Source organism: Rhinatrema bivittatum, chromosome 1, assembly GCF_901001135.1.
Source record: "Rhinatrema bivittatum chromosome 1, aRhiBiv1.1, whole genome shotgun sequence".
In the NCBI taxonomy this organism is placed as follows: Eukaryota; Metazoa; Chordata; class Amphibia; order Gymnophiona; family Rhinatrematidae; genus Rhinatrema; species Rhinatrema bivittatum.
In genome coordinates this window covers 448,948,921-448,964,689 of record NC_042615.1, presented here as the reverse complement: position 1 = coordinate 448,964,689, position 15,769 = coordinate 448,948,921, and the positions used below count along the sequence as shown (strand labels likewise).

The following is a 15,769-nucleotide window of genomic DNA, read 5'->3' as shown; positions in this document are numbered from 1 at the left end:
ATCTTCTATTTCCAGGTGTTTCAAACCCACCTCTGGCCTTGCTTCTGGTAAAATGGACATTAGGAGAGAATACCCTATTCCCATCTCCTTCCTGGCACACACCAGGGCACCCCATATCTTCTGTGTGTGTCAGCTTCACTGTCCTCATGACCAGCCTTTTCAGCTGGATACCTCTCAGCAATGTTGGGTATGATATTCCCTGCAACATCCTCATCTGCTTTAGAGTACCCTGGGTCCTCTCCTGGACTTGCCTCTGATGTCCCTGGAGTCACTGCTTGCATGGCTTCAGTACACTGTAACCAGGAAGCTAGCTGCTTTTTCAGATTTTCTTGCAGAACTTGTTGCTTGGCTACCCATGACTTTAAAGAAGTCATGGGTAGCCAAGCAACTTTAAAGAAGTCATGGGTAGCTTTCTTTACTCTTTCCAGTGCTCTGTGCCTATGCAGCACGTTCCTGCACTGCTTCTCTGTGCAGGAACCAAAAGAAAATTCTCTTCTCTTTTCCTTCTGGTTTGAGTTCTGCTGTGTGCCACTTTAAAGAAGTCATGGGTAGCTGTCGCTGTCCCTCCAAGAAGGTTTGAAATAAAACTTCCTTACTAGCCCATTTGTGCTCTGTTGCAAATGAGGCTTGCTGTTCTCCAGGGACACATCCTGCTCAGCTTTTCCTTTCTTTTCAACTGGGGGGGGGGGGGGGAGGGACGGACTGTGCTTGCTCAGGTGTGCAGGGAAAAATCCCCTCTTTTTCCACAAACAAAAACCTGTCTGTTCAGCTTTAACTTATTCACTGGTCAGCTGACTATCTAGGGCAGGGCTGCTCATTTGGCCCTATATAAATTTAAACACTTCAACTTTTCACTGCATTCAGGCCCCAAGGAAATTATCTTCTTTTTTTTTTTCTAACCCACTCTTTTACTCTTTCCAGCACTGCGTACATATGTTTATTAGCACTGCTTCTGTACCAGACTGCTTCTCTGTGCAGGAATCATACACTGAAGCCTTTACTTTCTTTTCTCCCTGAGCCACTCTTCTTTACTCTTTCCAGTGCTCTGTGCCCATGCAGCACAGTTCCTGTACTGCTTCTCTGTGCAGGAACCAAAATAAATTATCTTTTCTTTTTATTTGAGCACTGCTGTGGGCCACTTCATTGCCTGTCTGGCCCTGTTCCTTGCTTTATCTCTTGCAAAACTAATTTTAAACTAATTTCTTCCTGAGGGGTGGATTTCTGGCTGTACACTGTTAAGCACAGAAAATCCCCAAGCTAACACCACAATCGGTCTTTAAACTTCCCGGAGTCCAGACACACACTGGACTGGCTTTTCTTACATTTAATATATTTCCAAAAATGGTTTAGCTACATTCACACTCAGCATTTATCTTTGGTATTCACTATTCATTTCTCTGCATTTCACATTCATTTTTTTTTTACCATGAGTGTTCACCTTCTTGCAGGAAGTGCCTTTTCCTGGAGCCTCTCTGTTCCCTGATGGGCCCAAATTCTTATTCCTGCTCTCTGAGCTACCTGTGTCGCTAGCTTTTTACTGGTTAATGAGGATTTCCAGGGATATTCATTCACACACGCCTACAGCTAATAAAGCATGAGCATGTGTTGATGAGAAACAAGCAGCTTGTACCGGACGTATGGATAATAATTGTGTGTCTCACAATTATTATCCATACGTCCGGTACAAGCTGCTTGTTTCTCATCAACACATGCTGTATGCAAACTTTAAGTTGGCTTGTAAAATTGAAACAGATAAGAAATAAGAAAGCCCGCCCATTTTCACAGATTTAAAAACTAATACTAACATTTAAAACAAGTCTTTGCTGCAAGGTAAGCCAATGCAAACTTTCTAACATGCTCCTAAGGAAGGCCTCCAGTAATTAAACAAACAGCAGGCAGCCCTATATTTTAAGGCAGCCCTATATTTTAAGGAATTACAGTAGTTTGTACAAAGGCCTGGCCTAGACTCTGAAAGCACTATCAAAAATGTATTTTAAAGGATGTAATAGTCCCAACCTATAATAACCAACCTGAATAATGTAAAATTTAGAGCTTAAAGGTATCAGATTGGAAACCCAAATTTCCAGCACATTCTTTAAAATGTATAGCAGTCTCAAATACAGAAAGTGAAATGTTACTAACAGATTCAGCTAATTTAACTTGTCTAGTAATCAGTAGAGCTTTGGTTTTGGAAAAATTCAAAATGAAATTGCTCCCTACGATCCAGTGATTAGTATCTAATAAACAGTTTTCATCTGGCTAAGGATAGCATACAGGTTTTCCTTAAGTGGGAAAAACAGCTGAATGTCATCAGCATAAATGAACTTCACAGACAGTAAGTCAAGAAGTGAACCTATAAAGGTGAATTTTAAAAACTTGCTGCGCACATCAATTGGGAGATGCATGAATAAGTCGGACTCGCACACACTGACTGTATTTTAAAAAGCACCCAGATACATGCGTAAGTGCCACTGCCCGAATATCTAAAAAATGTCCAATAAGGTGCAGGGCATGGGCATGGTAATGACAGGGTATGGGTGTTTCAGGGTCTGGCCAAGAGATGAGCATTTAAATACTTAATGCTCCCTGGCGCATGACGAGGTTCCCTGCTGCGTAACTTTACTGCTGCTATGGATGATATGTAAGTCATAAAATAAAAGGATGGAGCCATTTCTGAGGGTTTAAAGGGTCTGGGGTAACTGGAGGGAAGTGTACCCTTTCAAACCAGGGGGATTGGAGGATCCAGCTGTTAACTGGGCGAACTGGTAAACTGGGAATGACGTGGACAAGCGCCTCTTTTAAAAACCCTCAAATTACACGGTAGAAGTGGAATTTGCTCACCCACTTAAAATTTGGCACACATGTGTGCATGGCCTGGCTATTTTATAACATGCATGCATATATACGAACAAGTTATAAAACAGCTGCACCCTGAGCATGGGCTGACACACACGTGCCAATGTGCGCCCGCATACCAGTTTGAAAGTTAACTGTCCCAGACCACAAATAAATATTAAATAATGTGGCAGACAATAAGGATCTCTGCAGTGCTCCAGACTAAATGGATAACCATAGTTCAAGGCATGTCACAAAGGCACATCCATATTAAACATACAAAACACTCCATAAAGTATGGTAGCAAATAAATACAATGAAATAAAAATAACTGCTCAACTTCTGCAAGGGTTATTGCGGTTCCTGATATCGTCTTCCTATCTCACACACTTCATTCACAACTCACGCAAGAATTGTTTAGAGTCTTACCTTTGACTTCGAAATCAAAACAAAGGTTTTTGAAACCACACATTAAAGGGAATACATAACTGCAGCAAATTCACACTATACAATGTGAATAGCTAAGCAAGAAAAGTAAAACATTAATTATTAGTTTTTCTAAGTACCATAATGAATACAGTCCCATTACCCAAGGTGGCCATGTCCTTGCCTGGACACTAGGCTGTGTTAGTCTCTATGTAACCATGGACTCTGCACAATTTCACTTGGCCAAAGGGTAGCCCTGAAAGCGCCCTCTGAATTGTCAGTTGTTATTTCATAAAAACATAACATAAGAAGTTGCCCTACAGGGTCAGACCAAGGGTCCATCAAGCTCCCGCATCCTGTTTCCAAGAGAAGCCAAACCAGGCTACAAGTACCTGTTAAGTACCCAAAACATTAACGGCTGAATTTTAAATGCCCGGCGCACATAAAAATCGGTACTTCAGTGCGTGACCGGGCCTTGTGCTCGCTGCGCGAATATTCAGAAGGGCTCAGCCACGCGCATAGGTACTGATACGCGCACAAGTGCTGGGGCCTGAAAAAGGGGCAGGCTGGGGGGGGGGGGGGGGGGGCGGGAAGGGATCAGTACGAAGGCCGGCCGGGACAGCATCCATTAGGAAGGTTAGGCACAGAGGGTTAAGGAAGTTCCCTCCCAGTCCGCTCCTTAATTGGAGTGGACTGGGAGGGAGCTGGGGAAGGCCCGAATGCATTGCTGCATGGAATTTGCATAAATTTACCCCCTTGTGTGCATCACCCATGGATTTTATAACATCCATGTATGCACGCCGGGAACCGCGCGCACATGGATGCGCGAGCATGTAATAAAATCTACCCCTATATCCTATGCTACTAATGCCAGTAATAGCAGTGGCTATTCTCTAAGTCAACTTGATTAATAGTGGATAATGGACATTACCTCCAAGAACTTATCCAAACCTTTTTTTTTTTTTTTAATTTTTTATTTATTGCATTTTAACAAATTACCAAGTATCCACTTGTATGTAATCTTTTCAAGTACAGAAATCAGAAATTTACCAAAAATTAAAGAAATATATTCTTATATTCTGTACTTAAATAAAATAAAAGAAATATGGGAGAGCTTAGGAAATAAGAGCGCTATTACGAAGAACATATGCAAATTCATTAATGAATAACCAAAGCAGATTCCACCTTATTTTTCTAATTTCATCAGACAGCAAGTTTAACTAGGAGTGGAGTGGGCATCCAAGAAAGACCTTAACTGTTGAGGTTCAAAGAAAACATATCTTTGACCTTGGTATAGCAAGCAACATTTACATGGATATTGTAATTTGAAAACTGCACCCTTTTGGAGCGTTTCAGCCCTCATATTCAGGAAATGTTTTCTCCTAATTTGTGTCTGCTTTACCAAGTCAGGATAACACCAAATTTTCTGCCCAAAGAAGAGAGCTTGACTATATCTAAAGAACTGCTTGAAAATATTATTCTTGTCCATTAGAAAAGCAAATGAAATTAATAAGGGTCTCTGCTGAGTAACCATCAATTCTTGAGATGAGTCCAGAAGTATTGTTAAATCAGGTGGAATTTCTTCCTGCTGTTGGAAATTATCCTGGTTTCTGTCACTTGGATTTAAGTAATATGCCTTTGTAATTACTGGCTTTACTTCCTCAGGTATTTTTAATACTTGAGAAACATATAACAAAAAGATCCAATGGTGCTATATTTCTTATCACAGGAAAGTTTATAAACCTTAGATTATGTGATGTAAGGCTGTTCTCCAACCTTTCCACTCTTTTATCCAGTTCTCCATCTTTCTGAATTAATGCAGCTTGTATTTTGTCCACTTCTATCATTTGAGTTTCCATTTTTTCTATTTTTTGGTTCTGGGAAACTATTTCATTAGCATTCAGATTCACTTGTTTTTTCACATCAGTTACTTCCCTTGTCAATCCATTTATAGACTTTTCAATTGACTGTAAAGCTACCCATATCGTAGTCAAACTTATTACTGAAAGCGTTTGTAATTTCAACAGCGTTGGGGATTCTCGAATCCCATCTCCCCCTCCTCCACCCGCTGTTAGGCTGGCACCATTGCCAACACCCATGTGCTCAAGCTCTCCAACAGATTCCAGCCCCTCTCCTCCAACTTCCCCATGGGGCTTTACCTTCACTGGCTGCTCCAAGATGGTAGTCCGAATGCTGTTACAGTCTGTCCAGCTGCTTTTGCCTCTCCTTGGAGTCCTTCCGATGGGACCGCGGTCTCCTGCTGCCTATATTCTCCTCCATGGGGTGGTGGCTCCTGTCCAGTCAGAGAGGACGGCTCGCTCTCCAGAGTCGTCCCTTCAATGACCCTCATACCCGGATATATTGGTGGAATCGGGGCGAAGAAGCTTCCTATCCGGGGTTGTGTGTCTTCTAACAGTGTGGAAGAACTTTCTCCACATCGTACCCTGGCTTTTCTTTTGGTGTGAGGCATATTTTAGCAAGCAATGAGGGAAAGAGCAGGGAGCCTCTCACACACCCGTCTGCTTAGGTCGCCATCTTGAAAGCTATCCAAACCTTTTTTTAAACCCAGCTACACTAACTGCCTAACCAAATCCTCTGGCAACAAATTCCATAGCTTCATTGTACGTTTAGTGAAAAAGAATTTTCTCCGATTAGTTTTAAATGTGCTACTTGCTAACTTTATGGAGTGCCCCCTAGTCCTTCTATTATCTGAAAGATGATATAACCGATTTACATTTACCTGTTCTAGACCTTTCATGATTTTTTAGAACTCCATCTTATCTCCCCTCAGCCGTCTCTCTCCAAGCTGAACAGCCCTAACCTATTTAGCCTTTCCTCATAGGGGAACTGTTCCATCCCCTTTATCATTTTGGTCGCACTTCTCTGCACCTTCTCCAGTGTAAATATATCTTTTTTGATATGTGGTGACCAGAATAATCAAAGCATAAACTGTTATTTGATGAAATGAAGATAATTTATTAATGTAGACAAATTCATGAGTCTACTAACAAACCTCATAACTTAGTCTTTGCAGTAAGAAAACATAACTGCAGCCCATGCTTCAAAGTTTTGGTTATTGCATGGAGACCTGTGAGAGATTTCAAGTTATTTTAAGGAAAACAATTGGTAATATTGTTACTGGCATTAATTGAGAAGTGCCCAGATTTCTTTGACCGAAGTTCTGATATTGTGGGAAAAATTTGACTAGGTATCTCCTGTAGAAACGAAACAGATAGTTGCTGTTATGAAGTCTACATATTGCCCTACAAAACAATGTTTATATGAAGATTTTGGGTGATGAAACTTGTGGTTTCATTGCAAACCTGGTTAATGCCTCCCTTAGAGAAGGTTATGTACCTGGACATTTGAAACTTGCATCAATAAGGCTGGTTTTAAAAAAAAGCTAGTCTTATTCCTTACGATATAAAAAATTATCAGCTCATTTCTTCATTATCATTTTTTGCAAAAAGAATGGAGAACAGTGTATTGAAGAAGCTCCATGGGTTGTTAAATGAACATAAAGGAGGTAATTTTCAAAAGGATTAACTTGCATATAACTGGATTTTATGTACATAAAGGGGCTTTTAAAAATTGCTACTTTTACATGTGTAACTCCTTTCAAATGTCAATGAAGTTTCAAAAGGTTTTATGAGATTGAGCATCATGACTATAGATTGTGCTTTGAGTCTAGAAGGAAGACCTTTAATTCTCTTTGTTTGCAGTCTTCCTTGAACCATCTTCAAGAACTATTTGTTAGTGTAAGTAAATTAGCTGACAGTTCCAATAAGCAACAATCTGATCTGAGGTTAATCCACAGGATTTTGCTAATTATTTGTTGCAGAAAAACACCTTGTTGGCTCAGTCTGTGACAGCATTTCAAGCTAAAGATACACATTTCAGTAATCAATTTTTATTACATTCTAATCAGGATGTCTTTAGGATGGCATAGGATAGGTTTGATAATATTGCACACAATTGACTCTTTATCTGAGGGCAAAGTGCTGCAGGTTTTTAAGCAAGCTCTGGTCCAACCAGGCCTGAAAAGCAGTCCGTAAAGTCTCCCTCCAGCTATCGGCCCATTTCAAATCTTTCAACATGGGGAAAATTATTTGAAAAAAGTGATTTTTATACAACTTGCTAATTTTCTTGACAGACATGATATATTGCATGCAAGTCAATGTAGTTTTTATAGTAAGTATAGTACAGAAAAATTAGTTTCCTCCACTAACTTCTTGTTATGAGCATTGGATTTTAGTAGCACCTGTGTAGTAGTAGTAATGTTTTAAGAAGTATCAGTGCATTTCACACTGTTAGTCATCCTTTATTATTAAATTGACTACAGACCATTGGTGTAGGAAGGACAGTTTTTCGATGGTTTGAGCCTTATCTGTCTGAGAGGGAGCAGCAGATAAGAATTCAGGATCAGAAGATGAGCCCAAACTATCAAGAGGAGCGAGGCCACAACTTGTGCTGGGTTCCAGTACCCCGTTTTAGTAAGCTTGGGAGGTACAGTGTGGGGCAGATAAAGAGGAAGGGATTGTGGGAGAATCGGGAGGGAGGGGGAGTTCAGTAAGGGAATACGGTAATGCAATTTTTAGCAACCAATAGGGAAGGGAGGCAGCAAACGGAGTGATGTCAGGACGGCTATTAAAATAGCTGTGAGCCTGCTCTCACATCTTTTTCTCTCTTCTGCAAGCAGCTTTCCCGCCCTTCCCACCCTCATGTGCTCAGCTTGAGCATTGACAGGTGTCAGTGGGGTAAGTTGGCCATATTAGTCACAGCAGAGGCGATGGGTGGCCACACCCGAGACATAGACTACCTAGAATACTGGAGAAAAGAAATGCAAAACAGTGAAGGAAAGGTATTTTTGATAACAAAATTTCAATTGCATTAAGTCATGTCATGTTTTGTGGTCAGGGCAACATCGGGCTTAGACGGCTGTGAGAAGTACCCACTGACAGGTTTGAGGCACACGTTTTTGGCTGACCATGATGCTTTGTATGGACTGTGGTTGGACCACTGCGCGTGTCATGAATTCCCAGAAGAGATAGGGATGGGGCCATGCTTCAATGGTGCGAACCCCCAATGAAACTAGAGCAAGGGGGAAAGCCGACAGTCACTCAGCAGTGCATGGTTTGTAGGAAGGTATCTTCGAGGGATACTAATGAAACAGGAGAGTTAGTATATCCCAAAAGTTCCAATAAAAGCAAATGTAGTCCATGTGCCTATAAGTAAAGAATCACCCAAGCTAAAAGATTCCAAATTATCCCTATCAACTGAAAAGCTAGGTAAGAACATAAGAACATAAGAAATTGCCTTGCTGGGTCAGACCAAGGGTCCATCAAGCCCAGCATCCTGTTTCCAACAGAGACCAAAACAGGCCACAAGAACCTGGCAATTACCCAAACACTAAGAAGATCCCATGCCACTGATGCAATTAATAGCAGTGGCTATTACCTAAGTAAACTCGATTAATAGCCATTAATGGACTTCTCCTCCAAGAACTTATCCAAACCTTTTTTGAACCCAGCTACACTAACTGCACTAACCACATCCTCTGGCAACAAATTCCAGAGCTTTATTGTGCGTTGAGTGAAAAAGAATTTTCACTAAAAAACAATAAAACACATTTTGAAATATCTGTACGCACGTATGTTTTGAAAATTCACCTTTAAAGGTTGTCCAGAGAAAAACAACCAAATTGGTGTAGGGTCTGCATCAACAACCATGTGAGATGAGTATCTAAGTATGTATACCTTAGAGGAGAGACATAGGGGATATGATGGTGACATTGAAATACCTGTAAGAAGAGTCCCCAGTTTCCTGTGGCAGATTTTTCAAGATTTGAAGCAACAATTAACAAATTCTGTGGCAGATTTCTGAAAATTCTGCTTCAATTATGTTGCAAATTTGCATAAAGATTCACATTCTTGAGAATTGTAACAAATATTTAAACTATATACCAAACAGAATTTACCAAGTAATAAACATTCACTATTTTTTGATCAAAGACTTAAAAGGATAACTTTCAAGCAACTTCATGCTACTCCATATACGTATATGACCAGTTAGAGATTTGCTGCATTATTCTATAACTTATATGTATCATGTACATACAGATTATAAAATGTGGGCCTAATTTTAAAAAGCATTTACACTCAAAATTGGGTTTTACATGTATAACTGAACTTTACCTGTGTAAGTGGGCTTTTGAAATTTGCTACAGTACATGCCATTGAATTGTCCATAGGTTATATACATGCAAGGGCACTTTTTGCATAAAAAACAGGTTTTTAAAATTTCTGTGATAGTATGATACATTTATATGCATAATTCCTTTACAATTACCTCCTAAGCATATAGCTGCTTACGTGCAAATATTCACAATGCATTGAAAGCATGTACTTTTCCTACCTATTTTAAAAACATACATGCATATATTTTATGTGTGAAAAAAATGATGACTTACTCACATAAAACCCTGTTTATGCTGGAAAGTCGATATATTTTAAAATATGTGCCTGTAATACAAATCACGTTTGCCAAAGTTTCCACCAGTTCTAGTCATTCTACAGGTCATAGAGACCTTCCTAGTTCTTCACTCTGAACTTCCTCCAGTTCACCCAGACCTCTCACCCAATCAATAGACGAGTCTGATATCAATTGGGCAAGATAATTAGAAGGTTTAAATTTACATGAATACGTTGAAAAATGTGCGCACATAAGTCTCTTATAAACCAGCAACTTGTGCATGTACTTTTTGACTCCACCCTGGAACGCCCCTAAAACGCCCCTTTTCTCACACACAGATGAATGTGTGAGACCGAAAATACGTGCGTACTTTTGCTTTTTATAAAATAGCATGTATGCAAGAAAAAGCAGCTTATGCACGTACATGCTATTTTTACCCACTTAAATGTTTTGAAAATTCACCCCATAAGCTATAAACTTTTGTTTTGAACTGAAATATAGTTTAACCATCCTCTTTATATTTTCATAGATAAGGCCTTGTCATCTTTACTAGTATATGAGCTCTATATCAACAATTTGTAATGCTGTTAATTACACAAAAAAAATATGACAGTAACTTTGAAACCTGCACGTGGGCGCACTTTGGCACGCACACGTTTTAAAATAGCTTGGCTGCATGCATACGTGCACTCAATTTTAAATGAGCATGGATCTAGGCGCGCAAATCCCAGTTCTCCAACGTAAATGGCATAACGAAAAAATAAAGGAAATCAAGAGACAGCTAAGAAAAAAAGGGAGTTGAGGTGAAAAACTAGGAGGGTCTCGATTATCTGAAGAAGGACTAGATGAACCCGTGGAGGCATCAGCAAACTGGTGATTCAGTTACACGAGCTTGTCTTAAAATATACTGAGTTCCATGAGTGTAAAGGTGGTTCACAATCAAATTAAATTATTTTTTCATGCGTAAAATACACACATGCATGGTTATACGATAGATAAACAAAGTGCGTGCTTTCAATGCTTTGCAGATATTTGCACGGAACCAAACATATGCACGTATGTTGGGGTAGACCTAATTGTATTACATAACCTGCACGTAACCTGATATGCGCAGGTTATAAATGCTGTCATAGATCTCAATGCAACCATATATGTCTATATATATGTGTCCTTGTGCAGTTATTTGAAACTCTCCTCATGCAACATGAAATTACTGTTGGGACAATCTCATTAAGACAAATTTGTGAGAAATTATATATTTTTAAATGAGTGTTTCAACATAGCTATATATTAGTTTAAATGGCATTTACGTTAATATTAATAATGGTTATATTATTATATGTGTCAGTTCCAGGGAAACCCCGTCTTGTGATTAGCCATACACAGATGAACACTGCGCTCGTACAGTGGCACTCTCCAGTTGAGACTCTGGGCCCTCTGCTGGGTTATCGTCTGAAATTTGGCCGCAAGGACTTGGATGCGCTTATGACGCTGGAGTTCTCCGAGAAGGAAGATCATTTTACAGCCACCGACATCCACAAAGGAACTTCCTACATTTTCAAGCTCTCCGCCAGAAACAAAGTGGGTTTTGGGGAGGAGATCGTAAAAGAGATTTCTATCCCAGAGGAAATGCCAAGTGGATTCCCTCAAAACCTCCACTTCGACAGCACCACTTCTTCATCAGTCCAGCTGTCCTGGCAGCCACCAATTTTAGCAGAGCGAAATGGCATTATCACTAAATACACCATTCTGTACAGGGATATCAACCTCCCACTCCATCCAATAGAGCTGCATATTGTTTCTGCAGATGCAAGCATGACACTCACGGGGTTAAAACCAGACACCACATATGATGTAAAATTACGTGCCCACACAAGCAAAGGGCCCGGTCCTTTTAGCCCAAGTGTCCAGTTCAGGACACAGCCAGTGGATCAAGGTAGGATTTGTCTGCTTATGACCTTAACGTTCAAAGGAATGTCAGTCTTTGGATATCAGTGTTTTGGAACCTGTAAATAAAACAGACCATCCCATTCATATTACTAGATTCAGCAAATACAAAAGGTAAAGTATAAAAATCTTAATATGTTCTGGATACCTTAGACCTAACTAGCTCGATGCCAGACAAGTGTGGCTAACATCTGCTGAATGCCTGCAGGTAAGGAACATGTAACCAGGATAATTGGTAATAGAGAGATGAGCGTTGTAAGAAATGCTATTAGAGTGAATGATTTCCAGGTGGGAGAACTGCAATTTTCAACACTGTTTCCATTTTTACCCATAATCTAAAAAGTTTGCGACCGCATCTCTGGAAAAAAGGACAAAGTGTCAGGTTCATGAAATAGTTTAAATACAATTTTCTGAATTTTCCAGCAGTGTTTGCAAAAAATTTTCATGTCAAAGCTGTTATGAAGACTTCGGTGTTGCTGTCTTGGGAAATTCCAGAGAATTACAATTCTGCCATGCCTTTCAAAGTAAGTTCCTTACTTTATTCCTGTGATTAGGATTTAGTGTTTATTTTTTGACTCAGATCTTGATCCAAAATAGGGAGGGTTACTTAAAAAAAAAAAAAAGAGAGAGAGATAGAGAGCGTCCACTCCCTGCCCCCATTAATCACAATTATTTTGATTAAAAATGGGATCCATCTCTATTAAAAAATAAATAAATAACTAAAAGCTCTTTGATCTTATCTGTAAAAAAAAAAAATACTAAAAAGTAAAAATGAAAGACAATGCACAGTAAGGATCAGTCGTATTCTCTGCCTTTGAGGGAGATAAACTAGGATGCTAGTTCAGACAATGGGAAGAGCTCGCAGTGAGATGCAGGAAGTTTCTGGTGGCAGTAGGTGGTAATAAAATGATTTATAGGGAAAAAAAAAATTTTTAAAACGAAAGTGTTGGGCTTCAGTGTTTTCGATGTGAGAAATAGAGAATATGATGGCAGGTAAAGAGCACACGATCCATCTCGTCTTTCCTTCCTGTTGCAGTAGCAAGGTATCATAGAAAGGCTAAATCACAGGAAGTATGCCGAGGTTGGAGTTTTGCCTTTCTTTGTAGACTAGCGCAGAGGGTTGATCTATATTGTGGAATTGCCTACCTGCCAGTTGATACCAAAAATAAAATAACATAAAAAGAGGAAATTGACTATTTAAAACAGTCATTGTTTTATTTCAAATCCTTGTTCTTTTTGTTGATAACGTTAAAAAGGAGTATAACTTTTCTCCAGAGGGTGTGATGATGCGGTATCATCAGTTATGTTATGGAAAGTGCTTCCCCCCCCCCCCCCAAATTCTTAAGCTATAAAAATGATTAAACTAAATTTACCATGCGTGATTAATGTGCTTTTTGTAAACAGGATTCCTACTGCATGCCTTTTTCTGTAAGGTTAACATCACAAATGGCTTGCGCTACACAATTTTTTTGAGACTAGCATTTCTGTATACGGACAGTGCGAGATGAGCCATACACCTTTCTAGCAGTGCAGAAACCTTCTTTTGCACCGTGCAGTAGCGATTGGTAATCCATATGATAACCAGAATAACTTTCTGTGTTTTATAAATATAAAATGAAGTATTTGCTCCTTTTTGTCACATAAATATGCTTGATAATGAAGGCTAGCATTCCGAAATAGACCTCTGACTACTAACGGTCATGATGCACGCGATGCTCTGCAGGAAAACATTGATATTGGCAGTCTTCTAAATGTTAGACATCTATAAAAACACAAGTATTTAAACTTTCTAGGGGGTAAACCAAGATAGTTTATGAAGACTTGCTGAAAGTTCCCTTTTTTCCTTGACACGTGTTTGTTTTGCTGCATAATTATTATGCCGCATACTAAGAGGAAGGGCAGGCTGAGGGAGGTAATAGCAGCTTCCTCCCCAGTAATAAACCCATCCCAGTTAAAAATAGAGAACTTTTTTGGCGTTGGGTCCCGATAATTCTCCCGTGTAAGGAAGCGCTGTGAGTGTCGTTTCGGAGCTAAATGCGACCTCACCTGCTTCCGTTGTCCCTTTAAGCCCGGGAGCACCGACAACAGCCTCCCCCCCCCCCCCTTTTCGCAGAAACCCCCCCAAGGCTTGGAAATAAAGCTTTTAAACCCTGAGAAGGGTAAAGATCCTGAGTTTAAATCAGGTGAAGTAAATGATTTGAACATTCTATCAGCTCTGGCAACAGGAGGCAAAGGAAACCGAGGGGACCTTGGAGAAGTGTCTTATGTTAAAGGAGGGGGGAGAAATCCTCAGTGCGTACAGTACTGTATTAGGAACTGAGGGTTCAGAAACAGCCATCAATACACAGGGGAAGAAATTGGAAAAGCCGCTGGTTATCACCCTGGACAGTGTATGGAGTGCCATAATGACTTTGGAAAAATCAATGTCATCATTAACAAATGCAATATTAGATGTGAATAAACGTGTAGTCAAATCTGAAAGTCAATTTGAAAAACAAAAGGTTAGAATGGAGGGATTAGGACAGAAAGCAGATCAGGTGCAGAAAATACAAAGAAGCATAGTGAAAGGGGAAATGGAGCGAATGAGGAAACTGGAAAAGTCTGAAAATGAAATGAGATACTTAAATTTAAGGGTTATACATTTTCCCCAAATTAGATATGTATCTATGCAAGAACAATGTAAGAAATATATGCACGAAATACTAATGATACCTTTAGAAGCTACACCACTATTGGCAAAAATATATTATGTGTCTTATGTAAAAGTAGATGATAAAGAATTACATCCTTTAAATGTGACAGATTTACTTCAATCATCAGATGAGGATATAGATGAAAAACGTGGTACAGTTTTAGTGAAATTTATATTTCCCTCAGATACGGATATGGTTCTTAAACTATTACTAAGAAATCGGTCTGTTAACTACTTTAACCAGAAGTTGTGGATTTTTCCTGACATTGCTAGGGTGACCCAGCAAAGGAGAGAATTTCTGGCATTAAGACAGCTTACTGAAAGGATTGATGCTCAGATGGTAGTACGCTATCTGTGTAAATGTTTGTTAAAATTGAATAATCTGAAATATATTTACTTTGACCCATCTGATCTAAAAACCTTTTTAGAGGCTAAAGTCTTAATTGGAAATAAGGATGGCTAGTGTTGCCAGATAAGAAAAAGTAAGGTGGGATACTATGTCTTCTGTTTAAATTTTTTCAGCATATTGCTTTAAATTGCTCAAATTAAGATCTTGGTTTATTCCAATTTCAGAGTATTAGGATATCTAAATAGGAAGGATAGAACTAAGAGTAGTAGAATTATATTTCTTGTAGTGATTTACTTTGTTGAAAAGTAAATTGTGATGATAATTTGTTTCTATCTTACTTTTTAGCAATATGTTGCTTATTACTATTTGTTGTATTAGATATCCACATTTCTTTTTTGGCATTTGTATATGTCATGAAAATTGAAAAATTAATAAAGAATAAATAAAAAAAACATAAGTGTTTTAAAACTTTCAGAGGTTGATATTCAAAGGCTATGTCTGGGTAAATTTTGGAGTTACCTGGACAAAAAAGCAAGATTCGAAAAAAATCCTCCCCCCCCCCCCCCCCCCCCCGCTTCCTTTCCCAGCTTCCTGGTTAAATTGTATTCAGGTTGCTCATTGCCTGCCCGAAATGTAGCCAATTAAAAGGAGATAGTGATGGAGACGTTTTACAGGGAGGGGGCAATGGCTAAAAGTTAGCCAGTGGCTGTTGATATTCAGCACTTTCCAGCAAAATGTAGATAGGTAAGTCTGGTTGGAAAGATTCTGGTCCTAAAATACCCAGATGACGTTATCTGGGTATGTTCTATTGAATATCTTGGCAATGTTGTCCAGGTAACTTTACCTGGGTAAATGTTCTGTTCACCAGCCCACTGAATATCAACTTCATAGTTATAAGAAGGTGTCCTTAATATAATGCATGGCAGTTGTGCACTGTATTTCCTTAAAAAATTAAAAGAACAGATACATGTTAATAACATTTTGGATTCCAAAGTTCTAAGAATTATTTCATATAATAGTAGCTGGCTTGCCTTCTACAGCAGTAATTA

At 39.2% G+C, this 15,769-nt stretch overlaps 1 protein-coding gene across 10 annotated transcripts in view; it reads left to right on the top strand.

The window, feature by feature from the left end:
- PTPRD (protein tyrosine phosphatase receptor type D) overlaps positions 1-15,769 on the top strand; it is a 1,482,181-nt gene that overhangs the window by 1,000,328 nt on the left and 466,084 nt on the right. For 6 of the 10 annotated variants that reach the window (XM_029605256.1, XM_029605320.1, XM_029605286.1 and 3 more), the window contains 2 exons: positions 11,081-11,668; positions 12,103-12,203. In XM_029605256.1, the coding sequence (XP_029461116.1) occupies positions 11,081-11,668; positions 12,103-12,203 (689 nt within the window). The remainder of the gene's footprint in view (positions 1-11,080; positions 11,669-12,102; positions 12,204-15,769) is intronic. The other 4 variants (XM_029605331.1, XM_029605295.1, XM_029605311.1 and 1 more) reach the window with 1 other exon arrangement.